The 16,284-nt window shown below is 36.2% G+C and overlaps 1 protein-coding gene across 4 annotated transcripts in view; it reads right to left on the bottom strand.

Moving 5' to 3' along the window:
- Positions 1–16,284, bottom strand: part of MINDY3 (MINDY lysine 48 deubiquitinase 3) — a 91,584-nt gene that overhangs the window by 73,055 nt on the left and 2,245 nt on the right. The window contains exons 1-4 of one of the 4 annotated variants that reach the window (XM_036843003.1): positions 14,614–15,125; positions 6,252–6,331; positions 2,365–2,425; positions 513–638 (exon numbers count right to left, since the gene is read on the bottom strand). In XM_036843003.1, the coding sequence (XP_036698898.1) occupies positions 513–595 (83 nt within the window). In that variant the 5' untranslated portion in view covers positions 596–638; positions 2,365–2,425; positions 6,252–6,331; positions 14,614–15,125. Of the gene's footprint in view, positions 1–512; positions 687–2,364; positions 2,426–6,251; positions 6,332–14,613; positions 15,126–16,284 lie in introns of those variants that run through there. The other 3 variants (XM_036843000.1, XM_036843001.1, XM_036843002.1) reach the window with 3 other exon arrangements.

Here is a 16,284-nt window from a genome sequence, read left to right as displayed (position 1 = left end):
CATGTCCAAAAAGTTCAGGAGGAAAAGAAACATGTAGTGAAGAAAAATGTTCCCTTCTTTACTTTAGGAAACAACTAAAGATATTTAAGACATTTTCTAATGTTAAAAAAAACACAACAACTCCTTTTTCCCCAATACCACAGAAAACATTAAGGTATTTGAAATGAAAGAATATAGAAACATGTTATTTAAGCTTTCTAAATGAGAGTTCCAAAGCTCAAAAGAGATTGTCATCAAGCAGAAATTAACTAGAACTTTTACCTAAGTTTATTTTTAGAGATGCATTTCCTGTTTTTTTCAAAAATGAAAGAAAAAGTAAACAATGTAATATCCTCTAGTTAATTAAAATAATCAAAAGGGAAATGAAAAATACTAACAAAGCTCATGAATTAAGCTTAGGCTGAAAAAGAGACCTTATAAAATGTTTAAAGCTTTTTTCCTTTAAAATTTTCAATAGTTTTATTTAAACACACATACAAGAAATCACTTCAGGAAATCAAAGTGTATCTTACAAGAATGGTCCACTTGGCAGCTGGACTGTGCAGGGCTCCCAGGAAGACCAGCAGCCTCCTCCGCTGTCTTTCCTCTTAGCCATGAAGCCAAGCAGTACGGTCCAGAGTCGCTACAACAAGCGCTTTCTAAAATAGCACATAAGGTGTGACAAAGGAGTTCCTTCCGCTCTCCCTCTAAAAATAACCACAAGGTAAGTTATAATGGTCATCAGTAGGGAAGAAAATCCTGTCATAAATAACAATAGTAAGAATGCATTAATTTAATGATGAAAATCAAGCATTTTTAGTGGGGGAAAAATCCGTAAACCACTGATCTTAAACTACAGTTCAGAAAAGCAATGTGCTTGAGGGTTAAAATGTCACCTCTGTTAAATATTTCCTTTAATGAGAAAAAGAATCCTGGAAAATGCAGAATTAAACATCAGAAGAAAGAATATGCTACGTGGAATAACCTGATACTGATCGCCCCTTTCTTAGGCTGCAAACGGAGCCTTTCAGCCATGAGGATTCCTCTGTTGTAGAACCAGGCCAGCGTATGGGCCTGCTGAGACCTCTGATTTTCCCCATTTCTGAATTAGTCTAACGTCTTTAATCTCCCAGTCCCACAGGGGTAAGGATAATAAGATAACACACCGTCAGCACATACAATACCACCATCCCTTACATTAGCAGAGGCCACAGCGATTATGCTGCATGATACAGAAACCACCGATACTGGATTGCAGTGATATGAGCATTAGACGTTTATAGAAAATAGCACAAATGCGCAATTTCTTCCTGAACCTTAGCCACCCTCCCCCTTTCAAGCAGTATTAATCTCCAGAAGTAGTACCATTTTCTGAAACTTTCAAACAAAGGGGATAAGATGTATACACATCTTATGTAAAATTTTATGCCGGAACAAGCTTTCTTTCTCTCCTAATTAAAAGTTCTTTAAAGGCAGGAACTGTGCCATTCACCCTCTAGCCACCACAGTGTTTACGACATTTACGACAATCCTACATAAATTTTTTTATCCATATGAATATATTTCTGTGCAAGGAATATTATAAATTTTATTAATAAAATGCCCATGTTAATAATAGTATTTTTTGAATAGTTTCTTCTCTCCTCAAATTTATTTTGCATTTCGGCTACTAATTAATTAAAAATACATGACAGTGACACTTTTAACTCAAGTTCACAACCACTAGTAGAGTCTACACGCATGGTTTGGAATGGAAGCTGTTTTGCCCTTATATACAAAACCACAATTATATCCTACCTTCTTTCAGCAGTTACTGTGAGTTCACATAAAACTGTGCAAGTGAAGGAAATATCTTTGTAAACTGTCAAGCAGGATGCAAATGTTTGTTATTATCAGGTAGCACATACAGTTCTCTGACTTAATCAGATTGCAGAAGCCATGAAAGCTTCATTTGCGATTTAATTCAGAATTACTTGAGGTATTATCTGAATTGTGTAAGGCGTTATACTAAAAGATGCAGGAATACAAAGGTAATTCTGACTTTTTGCTCAAAGCTAAATAAGACAAAACAAACATAAATGACTATCCTTATAGTATGCTATCATTTAACAGTTCAGGGAAATGCCCCAAAGGATTTTTCCCTTAGTGTAATATCCTGTCTTATACCTCTTAGGAAAGACAAATTTGGAAATATACATTTAAAAATTTGGAGTCATCCATGAAACTTCTGAAACATTTAAAAAGTAAATCTCAGGAAAAAGTAACCCATTGATAGTTTACTTTTTAAGACAGATAATTTCAACTAAATTACTGCCAATGAATACTGCATGGATCATCTATAAAATAGAAGATGGAGTAAAAGTTGATAAAAGACAGCTATCATACCTTGGCAATCCCTCCAAGAAGACTTCTCAGAAGAAAACAGGAGCTTCTTCAAAAGAAATGCCTTTATACAATTAAAGCAATAATTATTAGAATGCATTATAAACATACCTTTTATTTTAAACATTTATTTTAAACATTCTTTTATTTTAAAACGGAAAAAAAAAACTAATTTGCACCTCCTTTCTGATCTTTTGAATAGTGCTATAAAAATTTCAAATGGCTTCCCTTCATGTTCAACAGTAACTGAGCATAATTACTTACTCAGAATATACTACTATAAGCTTGATTCTAGATCCATACAATTCTTCCTCCTTTATAATACATATTTTCTGTCAAAGAGAAAAACTGGCTCAAGATAATAACCACACAACTACAAAATTAAAGAAATTTACTGCTCCATTCACAGAGTGAAGGCCCTTTAGACCAGGAAAAATCTATATTTCTCTTTGATTCCTTAGGGGAAAAGAAATCTAAATACAAAAGTGGTTCTGCTCTACTATCTCTGATTTATGACACAAGATGACCAGGATGTGGGTCATCACTTTATTATAAGGAGCTCCTAACTTGCTGGTTTAACTCATAAAGCTTTAAGATTCCAAAGAAAAAACAAACTCATTTCTAACATTTCCTTAAGTGAGCCAACTATGTTACATTGGTGATTTGATAAATAACAGTTCAGTGTGTAACAGTGTTTCCTTCTCAAAGTGTAGCTCAAGGGCTATTTGCATCCTAGTCAACTGACTTGTTTATTTAAAAGGCAGATTCTGACACTCCACCTATTTTATCTCTAGGGGGCAGATTCAAGAAAAAAGAGGTTACTATGGTGATTCTTACTCACAGGTGCTTGAAAACAGTAGTATTCAGATAAGAGGATTGCTTATAGTCAGACAGACCTAGATTTGAATCCTGGTTTCATTACTTTACTAATTTAAAATAATAGTAGCACAAACATTAAAAGGTTATAGTGAGGATTATATGAGATAAACTATTAATACACTTAGCACAGTACCTGGTACCTAATAAGCAATCAATTCAAAGTATTTTAACAAAAAAAATAAGTAACATTCTATAATATTCACATTGAAATAAAATCTACAAATACTACAACCAAGTGCTTCTGATTCCCCCCCCCACCCAATAACAAAAACCGTAAAATATAACTACACCTCAAAACTTTGGAATGGTGAGGTGGGACAAGCATTATTTCACCACTAACAGAACCACCATTAGCGTTTTGATATACTTCCTTCCAGTCTTCCTTTCATACCTGTTTTAAATTTTATTTTAAGTGAGAAGCATAATGGGTACGTGATTGTTTTCCACTTTTCTGTTTTCCCACAAATTCATAACTTTAACTCTTAATCTCTAAATGTCTATTCAAGCAATTAAAATTTATTTAAACGTTAGTCCATGTTTAAACTACATTACTGTGCATTAGGTTTTTTGCAATTTTTTTATACTATAAAATATATAATATATATATAAATATATGTTTTATATATATATATAAATACATACAAAATATATCTGGACTTGCTCTAAAAAAGCTTCTTCTTGAATACAACCTTTTCCATATTAAGGATTATTCCTTTAGGAAAGATCCACAGAAGTACAATTATTCTCATCAAAGAATCTGCATTATCATGGTTCCAATTATAATGTAAAATTCCTTCCCTAGGTCAAAGTACCAATTTGTACTACATAGAGATATCTGAGTATGCCAGCGTCACACTACCCTTATATGCACTGGCAATTATTTTATATCTAAAGATTAGAAAGAGTAAGCAATAGAATCTAGTTAAAGTTTTAATTGTACTTTCTTGGATTCCTAGTGAGGCTGGACAACTCGATTCTTTGGTTGTCCAGCATCATACCACCTGTCATGATTGCATACACTTGCCCGTTTCACCTCTGAGGTTTTAGTGTTTTTCTAACCAGTTTGTAGGAGTTCTCTGTATAAGAAAGACACTGATTTATTGCTAATATTACCTCACATTTTTTTCTGAGCCTGGAACTCATCTTTTTATCTTAGTTGGTAATGCATTATTTTCAGCTTTCTGTGCTTAAGTATTATATCAAGAATAAACTTGGTATATGCTATGAGATGACCTAAATTCAGTTTTTCCCCTCAAATTATCAACCAGTCATATCAGTGACACTTACTAAACATTTTATTCCACCATTGATTTATATTCCTTCTTATCATGGTATGTGATTAATTCTTGGTAAATTATTATATGTAATGTGGTCTACTACTGTATTATCTATCTGGTTCCATAATATGCCTATTCTTCTAGCAAAGGTGTCATGTTCTAGTTTATATAGTTTAAAAAAGTTTTAATATCTGGACTTGCACATTTCCCTTCATTACTCTTAGTAATTTAGTTTTGACTTTTATATTGAAATATTAATATAAACAAAATTCTTCTATGATTGAAAACATTTATATGACTATGAAGCTAAATTACTACCTCAAAGATACATCACGGTTTTGAACACTACAATTATCCCTTGTTACACAGCAACCCCACTTGTAAAAATAACTACCATTTTGGAAATATACTAAATTTTATAAACATGAAACTGCTGTGGTTTACTTTGATTTAACTATATTCAAAGACTTGCAATAAAGACCCTAAGGGTTTTATTATGGTCCAAGAGGGTCTATGTTAATATAATCTAACATGCATATGAACAGGACAAGTAATCTTCAAATTCAGGTAAGATTCCTACTAGCAACCAAAATCTGTCTCAATTACTCAACATAACAGCCTCATAACTAATTTATAGTTAAATTTTATTCTTTATACTCTGTAATCCCCAGGCAAAGCTCAAACATTCAAGTTTTTCTTAAATTTTTTTTTGTAAATCTACTAATGAAAAAAATGTATCAACTTTACTCTTCAAAGAAATAAAATAATGACCTACAAAGGGTATATTTTAGAATGAACCATAAAGGAACAATTTTTTTCTCCTTCAGAAAATACATTTTAAATTTAATAATGTAAGTGTATGGAGTATAAGGTTTGAGAGACAAATTTACTTTGCAGCTAACAGTTCAGGAATGCATTCTTTATGCCCAATGAATAATAAATACCACATTAAATATGTATTTTCAAAATGTGCTGATTAAAACAAACAATAAATTCAAGCTTCTTTTATAACGGTTCTGAAGTTATACTCCTGTTTAGACATTGTAAATATTACAGCAAACTGAAAATTCTCCGTTTTAATAATGTAATGGTTTATAGCAAATCAGCCTTTGAATTTCAAACAATGCAACACATAAAGATTCAAAATCAAATACATACATTGAGATTCACTCTACCTTTTGCTCAAAGAAAAAAAATCTTTTTTTATTTTGGGGATTCTGTTTGAAATTGGTTGCTACTAATTTTATTCTAAAGACCAAAGCTAGAGCCTAAAACAGTATATACTGTCAACTTATTTTAAAATTTGATAAAGTTTTAGGCCATGAAAATATTAACGATCTTCAACTTTTTAGAAAAATCGTTTTTAAAGATAGAACAAATGTAAATAGTACCACTGCTACGGTGTCACTATCTTTGGCATAAAATGTTATTACTCAATAGATTACTGTATAAGAAAGATGTCATGATCATTAACTCCAAATTTTCTGAAAGTCAGAGAACATCTACTATGTTTTCTTGAAAATAAAGACAGCCAAATGGCTACTGCTGTGTAACCTACTCATGTTCTGAAATCATTTTTATTTTGGATATTTAAAGCAATTTACATGAACAAAAGTTAAGAGGTAAACTGATCATGCCTCATGATTACAGAGTACAGGTATTAGAAAACAGAAAGTAAAGCATGAAACGTTTGAACACGTCCCTCTAAGGAGTTGGTAAAGTAGTCTATGTTACCTGAACGGGTGCAATAACAGCACAGGGGCCACCTTCAAACTGTTCTAATGCAGATCCCTCTGATTCACTAAACACAAACCCTAAAAATGAAAGCAAGTAGCAAAGATTAAAAATGTAATTCAAGTAGTAGCTAAAAGAATTTTTAATGTACTTTGCTTTGAGAAAGATCACTTATCACAACAGCAAAATATCCTCAAGTCAGTCAAGTGCAGTGGTTCTTAACTCTTTGGAGGATAAAGGAACCCTTTGAAAAAAGATATGGAACCTAGGCTCCCTGCCAAATGCACATAAACACACACACACACACACACACACACACACACAATTTTGCGTCCGGGGACCCCTCTAAGTGGACCCAAGAGATAAGGTGTGGCCTTCAGTAAAAGGACACTAAATCTGATTTTGAAATAATTTACTGAAAGGAAGACTAGACAGTCTACCTACTGAATTTAAACAGATATTTTAGGACCCTTTTCAGAGAGTATCTTTTTCAGTTTCAATCTTTGAGTCACATTCTCTAAGCTAAAAATTAAAGAACATCATACACAGTGAATGTGGCCATATTGGTTCTATCTTAATTTAAACACTACCCAACTAGCACTGACGGAGAGTATCTAGTACAAGTTCCCGCAGAGAGCACTGGCACACTGCAGAGAGCGTGGGGCCGAAAGTCAGGAGAAGTGAGTTACTATCTGTATAACCTTCAGGAAATCATTTCACCTCCCTAGGCCTCAGTGCACTTAGCTTTAAAATGATCACTTCCAATTCCAACATGCTAGGAATATGTGAAATTTCACTAATGGTCATAATTCTGTCATTTATTTAACAAACATTTAATGGCCCTGAGATACTATACCAAGCATCTACGATATATAAATGACGTGAACGACAAAGTCCCTAGTCTGGAGAAGCCAACAGTCCAGGTGAAGACAGACATATGAACAAATAATTACTAAAATGAAGGAATAAATGAATGTTATAACAGAAATACGAAGTGTTGCGGATACAGAAAGTAGTGACTTGGTCTGAGTCAAGTCATACCAGCTAACTTTAAGGCTGACCTTGAACAGAAATTTATCAGAGAGGCAAGGGTGGGAGAATGACTCTCAGGTAAAGAAAATACCTTTATTAAAGGAAAGAGATTTCGTAAGAGCAGGACAAGTCTATGGATCAGAGGGAATGTTAAAGCAGCCGAAGGGCAGTATGGAGGCAGACGGAAGAGATGGGAAAGGGGAGGAGGGAGAGCTGACAGGATGTTAATACTGGGAAGGGCCACACCATGACAAGTACTAATTAAAGCAGTAATACAATCATACTGGTATTTTTTTCTTTTTTAAAGGACCAGAATGGGGAAGAGGCCGTTTCAACAGACCTATACAGTGCCAAACTAATAAAAGAAACGTGTGGAGGGAAGACACTATATCCAAACAGTATTTCTAAGGTAAAAATTAATATTTGATGAATATGTGCAAGTGGGGAAAGGCTTGGGACATAAGAAATTAGAACTGACTGAAGTTTCTAGCTTGAGACACTAGATAGCAGGACAGATAAGAAACAGTATGGAGCTTCCCATTCCATCCCACCTCCTCTCTCTTTACCCTTCAATCTCTCTTTCAAACAGTATTTAAACGTATCTCACATATTTAAAAACAAAAAAAAATTCTCTTCAAGATTCTACCAAAAGGTCCTTGGCATTTACCCAAAGGAGTTGAAAACTTATGTCCACACACAAAAACCTGCACACATTGTTTACTGCACCTTTATTCCTAATTGCCAAAACGTGCAAGCAGCCAAGATGTCCTTCAGTAGGTGAATGGATAAATAGTACATATTATTCAGCATTTAAAAAATATTAGCTTGCAAGTTGTGAAAAGACATGGAGGAACCTTAATTACATATTACTAAGTGAAAGAAACCAATCTGAAAAGGCTACATACCATATGATTCCAACCATATGACAGTCTGAAAAAGGCAAAACTATGCAGACAGTAAAAAGATCGGTGGCCGCCAAGAGGAGGGGAGTGGGCGAAGGGTTGAACAGACAAGGCACAGAGGATTTTTAGGGCAGTGAAAATACTCCTTGTAATGATGGATACATTCCATTACACATTTGTCTTGACCCATAGGATGTGCCACACCAAGAATGAAAACTGTGGACTTTGGGTGATAATGATGAGTCCACGCAGGTTCAAAACTGTAACCAACGTACCACTCTGGTGGGGGACACTGACAGTGGGGTGGGGGGCTGTGCACGTTGAGGGAGCAGGAGGTATGTGGGAAATCTCTGTATCTTGCCCACAGTTTTGCCGTGAACCTAAGATTGTTCTAAAAAGTAAAGTCTTAATTTAAAAAATCATTTGACCATAAAAACAACAACAACAACCTTCCACCCAAAACTCCAAACACCACTCTCTCAAAGCCCACCTAATTGTCTACATGCACTGTCTCAATTTCCTTACCTCCTAATTTACCCAACCCACAATAACTTGGTTTTCAACCTGTGACTGCACCAAACTCATTCTCACCAAATTCATCAATGACCAGACAGGCTATTTCTCAAGTCTTTCTTATTTCAGATGAATCTCCCAGAGAAACATCTGAAATGCTGACCACTGGCTTCTGAAAATCTTTTGGCCCTTGGCTCTAGTAGTCCATCTTGTTCCAAATTTTCCTTTTCTGTTTCTTCTCAGTATCAGTGGTGATCAACTCCCTCTAAATGCTAATGTTCCTCAGGTCTTGGCTTTAGAATCTTTTTTCTTTGCATTCTACATGTTCTCCCTGTGTAACTCATCTACTCCCAAGGTTTCCATTATGGGTGATAATCAGGTAAATCCCAAATACAGCTCAGATGAGAACTCCAGGCACAGACAGAATCCAAATTCCTCAACATGGTCTTGCATGGTCCGGCTTCTGCCTATATCTCCTCCCTCATCCTTTGCCACTCTCCTTCTTTAGTCTCTAGGCATGCTGAACTTCTTTCAGGCTCTCAAATATCCATTTTCTGTCTGGTTTCTTACACTTTGAACACGTTGTTCCCTCCGCATGAAACACTTGCTAACACTTTCTCTGAAACAATCCGATTTATCTTTAAGGCTTCACCTTAAGGTAAGGTCCTCTTGGTTCAAGGTCCCAAAACATATCTCTACCCCATTTCTAGTCCACCTTCAGGTTCAAACCACCATCATCTTTCACTTTGAACACTGTTAATAGTTTCCAACCAGGTCCCCCCATTCTGCCCACATTCCCACTCCCACCACACCCCTTATTTATTCACCATAGTTACCAGAGAAATATTTTAGAAATGGACATCAGGTTTTGTCACAGCCTGCAATGGCTTCTCATTGAAATTACAATAAAACTCAAACTCCTTTTCATGGCCTAAGAGACACTGTATGATCTATCAACCCCACCTTCCCTCAGTTCACTCTTACCTTCATCATCTACAGTGATCTTAGGCCCTCAGAACATCCCAAGGTCTTTACCTGGGGCCTTGATGCTTGCTGTTCCCTCTGCATGAAATGCTCTTTTTCCTTCTCTTGTCATATAGCTGAATCCTTCTCATCCTTAAAGACCCAGTTTAGGTATTAACTCCTCAGAGAGATACTCCCTGATAGGCCTATCTAAGTAGATCTTTCCTTCCATCCCTCAGCACAACCCGTACTTATCATCATCTGTAATTATATGATTGTTCACTTGTTTACTGTTTGTCTTGCCTAACAGGTATCTTGCCTGCTCTATTAACTACTGTTTTCCTAGTATGTTATATAGTTAATACTCAATAAATGCTTGCTGAAGTTTTGGGAGTGAAGATAATGGGGGTGTTTGCTTCTAAATTCAGTCTCTAATATGTGAAACAACAATTTGGTTGGGGAAACATGGGTCTGGAGCCCAGGGCAGGGTTTAGGATTAGAGATAGCAAGTTGAATTACCCTAAACATGGCAGTTAAAGTGAATGAGAACATGTAGAACAAAGATAATGAAACCGGTTAACATTAAAAAAAAAAAAAAAAAAAAAGTGAGCAGACGCTGAGTCAGCAAAGGAGATTGACAAAGACTTGAAAGGTAAGAGAAAAAACACACTGAGGTCCTAGAAAGGAAAAATCAGCAGTCACCTGTTACAAATGTTGAGTGGAATAAAAACATAAATGAAAATACTGGATTAAGCATGTCACTGGGAATACTAAAAAAAGAAATTTAGAATGCTGGGAAGAGCAGCCAAATTTAAAAGGGTTGAGGCGTGATTCAGAATACAAGGAGAAAGAGAAAATGCAAACTATTTGTTAAACAAGTGAAGGGGAAAAGGATGATGGCTTGAAGGGTAGTTGGATAAGGAATTATTATTTTACAGAGGGAAGGGCATGAGTTTAAAAGAAGGAAAAGAGTGATTAAATGGGAAAGAGAGAGTTTAAGGACTCCCAAGTCCTGAAAGAACTGAGTGCGGTGTGGTGGTGGTGGTGGTGGACGGAATAAAGATAGGTTCTCAAGGTGTGGCCTACAGACCCCGGGAAGTTCCAGAGACCCTTTAGGGGACCTGCTAGAGGTGAAAATCATTTTTATTATAATACTAACATATTTGCCCTTTTCACTGTGTTGATATTCACAGCGATAGTACAAAATGAATAGCAGGTTACGTTACTGGTGCCTTAACACACATTAAGTGACATTATTAAGCTGACCAGCAGTCACTGTACTAGGAAACACCACAATATGCTCTCAAACACACAAAAAAGCCAATTTAACTTTAAAAAGCCCTTACTAATGCTAATCTTATTAAATCTTGACTTTGAATACAATGTACTTTAAAAAAATAGCCTGTGTGACAAAATGGAAACTACCCATAAAGCACCTCTGCTACATACCTTGTGCAATGATAGACAGATTCTCAAAGCACATGTGTAATTTTTTGAACTGTGAGCTGAACTAACAGCTTTTCTGTGGAATGCTGTTTTTACTTTGAAGAGCTACTAACAAATTATGATTATTTAGACTTTTTCTCAGAAGTGAATGAAGTGAGCCTGATACTTCAAGAAAAATAACTTGACAGTATTTCTGCCAGTGATAAAATCTCAAGCTTTCAAATAACAACTAAACTTCTGGAAAACTCAAGTCCAGCACTGTAGCTTGACAGCTTCTCAACACTCAGAGATTTTTCTGACAAGATCAGAAATAATAAATGTGACTTTTGATATTGTAATAACAATATGTGTTAACATTTAGAAGATCTGCATAAACCAGCAGACCGATAACTTCCAAATGACCAATGCACGCTGTTACAAATTAATGCATGGGTAAAAGATCCAGTCAAAGTAGAAGACAAACCAATGGATTTCAATTTAACAGAGGACGAAAAGTTCATTGATGTAGCTTCATATTCTGTATTTCATGTAACCGCTAAGAAACTACCACTTGTTGAGTTTGGGTGTAGTATCAAAGAAGAATATCCACAATTATCTGAAAAGGCTATTACAAGACTCCTACATTACCAACTGCATACCTGTGAGACGCTGGATTTTCCGCAGATACTTCAACTGAAACAACATATTGTAACAGACGGAATGGAGAAGCAAGTGGGAGAGTCCACCTGTCTTCCTATGAGTTAGACACTGAAGAGATTTTTTTTAAATGTAAAATAATGCCACAGGCCTCATTAATTTTCTTTTATTTTTCACACTGAAGCCTGTAATAGTTTTTAAGAGTGTAACAGGACCCTGAGTTTAACAAACTTGAGAAAAAGGAAATCTTAGCAGGCTTCCAAGTTAGACATGCAGGCAAAGAGGAAGGGAAGAGATGCTGTTGATTGCGAGTGGGGGGCATGAGGGCATAGAAAATTGAGGAGAATGTTAATTCCAAAACACACAAGAAAAGCAGACAGGATAAAGAACTAAGAGAAATACTGGGGACTCGGCTAAGGTTTAATTACTACATGTGCATTGACGCTGACCACAATTTTCCCCAGCAACACACACCACCACCTTGGGAAGAACAGAATAGAGGAGAAGAAAAATGCAGGATAAGAAATAGGTATGGTGGATGGGGCAAATTTAATAAGGACAAATGAGAACTGAGGGTGCTGGTTATCGCATCAAGACAACCAAATCTGAGAGCCAATCTAGAAACAAGGTGAAGGCAAGGGGCCTCTGCTCTTCGTCTACCTCTTCTCCTACTGGGAAGAAAGGGTTACTGGTGTTGGGCCTAAGTGCAGAGGTGAAACTAGGCTCTTTCAAACTTTCAGCGTATGTGATAAACAGGTCTCAGTAATGGATTCTTGCCTTCCTTAAAATGACTAATAATGTAACTCAATTTTCAAGATCCATGGGTGGGGCTTTTAGATGGAAACGCATTCTGATAAACTGCTTTTGTACTTTAGAGATAAAAACCCCAGGGAGAGAATTCTAGGCAGATCTGCTTTATGCCAAGTTCCGTTTAATTACAGTATATATGCTTGAGTGTGTTATTTGATAATGAACAAAGGCTCTTAGAGCTTAAAAATGAAATAAAATTAGACAAATGGAAATTAACTATTCTATCCTAAAACAGGATTATGCTAAGTAGGCACCCCCTTTTATAATAAGGTTTCACTTGAGTTTGAATTTTTTAGGATATAGAGTTATTTTTCTTGTCAAGTGTTCTCATATTCATCTTATTTCCTGGTTTTAAGAGGAATTAACTTATCACAAAATGGCTGATTTACTAATTAGATCTGAAATAGGCCATCTAAAGCATCTGATCCTAAATATACGATTTTGTATCACATTCCACAGCACTACAGACATAGAAGTCTTTCTCAGTTCTACAGCTCATAACTAATTTAAACCTGAGCCATGAACCTCTTTGCAATTTCCCAGTCTTTTATTTTCATATGACCGACTGACATTATTCAAACCAGTTTGACAACTACTGCCTCTATAGTTCTAGCCTTCCATGTTAACAAAAGGCCACAGAAAGACTTCGTTTGTCATTATAAGTCAGATAATACTGGTCGAGTGGAATCTGAACTGAGCCTTAGTTTCCTCACCTACAAAAAGGAGGGTAACTATTGACACATTTATCCTTTGCTGTCTCTTGGGGTTGCTGTAAGGATTAAGTAAGATTTTCAAAACCTGTAAAGCCTAATACAGACGTAAGGTATTATGATAGATGCGTTGAGCTGAAAAACACATTATGTACTCAAAAGTACCAAGAAATTAACTTTGTCACATAAGCTTCCAAATTGTGAGTTTAAAAAAATTGGTTTTTAGGTGACATATTATGTAGGTAGGTGGGAGAAAGTAAAACCTATATTTGAAATAAAAGGCTTCCATCAACAACAAAAATCTCTGAAATGATATGATCCACAATATTAATTGACCTTCACTTTGGAAGACAAATTAATGATACTGGCGTATCATTTTAGTACTTTGGTAAAATGTTAAATCACATTATAATAGACATCATACTTTTGGACTTTAATCCAAACACTTTAACTCCTGCATACATTTTATGCTTACATTTTAACTGATCCCTCACTTTTCCAAAGTTACTTAGAATCTTTTTTTTTTCATATTACATAACAAAAATTGTCCTATACCGGAAAGTCCAAAACTCTAATTTCAGTCCACTACAGTTCCCTCCCCATCTCTACCCCCAAAACACCACTGAACTGCTATAAACTGCCAAACTGGGTTTCTCTTCTAGCTAATCTTTAGGTGAAAAAACGAAGTAACTTAAAACTTGAAGGAAGGGGGCCAAGAAAAGGAAAAAATGGGTTCTCAGAGTTTATAATGTAGATCAGGGTTGGCCTGCTTTTTTTTTTTTTTTAAATGACCCAATTGACAATTGAAGCGCCTTGTTTTTCTGTTTTTTTTGTTTGTTTGTTTGTTTGTTTAATTTTTATTTATTTATTTTTGGCTGTGTTGGGTCTTCACTTCCGCGCGAGGGCTTTCTCTAGTTGTGGCAAGCGGGGGCCACTCCTCACCGCGGTGCGCGGGCCCCTCACTATCGCGGCCTCTCCCGTTGCGGAGCACAGGCTCCAGACGCGCAGGCTCAGTAGTTGTGGCTCACGGGCCCAGTCGCTCCGCGGCACGCGGGATGCCCCCAGACCAGGGCTCGAACCCGTGTCCCCCGCACCGGCAGGCAGACTCTCAACCACTGCGCCACCAGGGAAGCCCCTGGCCTGCTTTTTAAATGCAGTTTTGGAACACAGCCATGCCCTTATTATCCAGGGCTGCTTTTGCTGCAATGGCAGAGATGAGACAGAGACAATAGAGGTACTGGCCCTTTAAAGAAAACATTTGCCAAACACTGGCTAGACAATCAGTAATGAAAAGAAAACAAATTCTCAATAAGACAAAATGTTTGCCTTTATAATAAGATTAACACTTACTTTTGTTAGATCTAGATGACTCTTGTTTTGCTTCTGCTGGATGAGGTCAACGTGACCACCTCCTACTCTCCTGGCCTAAGCCATGGTCTTTTACCCTCGGACTACTGCAACTGTCTCTCATTTGGTCTTGCTGTCTCACTCAATACACTACTGTCTATCCTCAAACTTAGCAGTCAGATCAGCCCTTTAAAAACTTGTCCTGTCGTGTCTCTCCTCTGCTCCAAACCTTCCAATGACCTCTCATCTCATTTAGAATAAAAACCAAAGTCCTTACAATGGCCTATAAAATCTTAGTGATTTGGGCCATATTATTTCTTACATCATCTTTATCACTGACCTGTTCCCTCATTCCCTCTCCAGCCAAACTAACCTCCTTCCCGTTCCTTGAACAAAAAGCCAGACGTATTCTGCATTAAGTCATTAAGTCTTTTACAATGGCCATCCTCACTGCCTGGAACACTCTTCAGATACCTGCATGACTAACTCAGTTACTTCAACAGTCTGCTCAAATCTCACCTTAAAATGAGGCCTGTCCAGGCTACTTCACCCTATAATTCCTTATTTCTCTACCTTCTAGTATATATGCTTAACTTATGCTATATTATATTTATCATTTGTCTTCCCTCCCACCCTATCAAGTCTAGGTCTGGAACACTGGTCAGTTTGTGGGAGAAGGGAAAGAAGGATAAATGTGCTTACAAATAAGGAGGTAGAAAATATACGCTTTTCTTTAAAAAGTATTATAGGTAATTGAGCAGGAGGGAAGCAGGCAGGAGTAGGGAGTAAATTTCCAAGTTAAAAAAACAAAACAACTTCAAAGCTTTAAATAATGTGACTTATTGCCTTTAAAATAAACTGTTAAAAAAAAAAAACCCAAACCAAAACCCTATTTCTTTTTCTTAAGGAAAAGTATTTGCAGAAGAGAATTATCTAAAACTGCCAAATGAATTTTAAACGAACAAAAAAATACTATGTGCCACTCCTGCACTTACTGCTTTAACATATTATCTAAAACTGCCATATCAATTAAAAGAGAGAGGGGGGAAAAAAAAAACCCAACTGCTTTAACATATTATCTAAAACTGCCATATCAATTAAAAGAGAGAGGGGGGAAAAAAAAAACCCAACTGCTGCAGCTGTTTAACATATCAAAGGAATTTAACATGACCAATCAATACAGTTTCATAAATGGAATATCCCTGGACATAGTTCTATGTTCTCTTTACCCCAAACACCTCACACCTATAACTTGCTTCCAAAAGACTAATGAGATTACAGCTGTCAATTCAAAGCACAGATATAGATGATGAAATAAAGTCAAAGCTGATGTCACATTACGAATGCAGTAAGGCAAGCGCAGCAAAGCAGTGTCCTGTGCCCGTTCCCACAATCCCAAGTCACTGCCACAGCAATCGTCAGCAATGGTCTCTGCCTCCTCTAAGAATGGATAAATGAATACAAAGTTAACACAGCAAGACCGATGACAACATCCCTCTGAGTCAGAGGTGACAACTTAAAAGTACATATTTGGTTGCCTTAAAAATCATGATCAGTTTAAGACCTTGAAGAATTACATAGCCGCAACATAACCACACTCTCTATAGAGCAATAAATAAATAAATAATCCTTTATTTTGAAAAGGTATTGATTGAACAAATCTTGTAAAGGAAC

Source organism: Balaenoptera musculus, chromosome 2 (genome assembly GCF_009873245.2).
Source record: "Balaenoptera musculus isolate JJ_BM4_2016_0621 chromosome 2, mBalMus1.pri.v3, whole genome shotgun sequence".
Lineage (NCBI taxonomy): Eukaryota > Metazoa > Chordata > Mammalia > Artiodactyla > Balaenopteridae > Balaenoptera > Balaenoptera musculus.
This window is presented reverse-complemented; position numbering and strand designations above follow the sequence as displayed.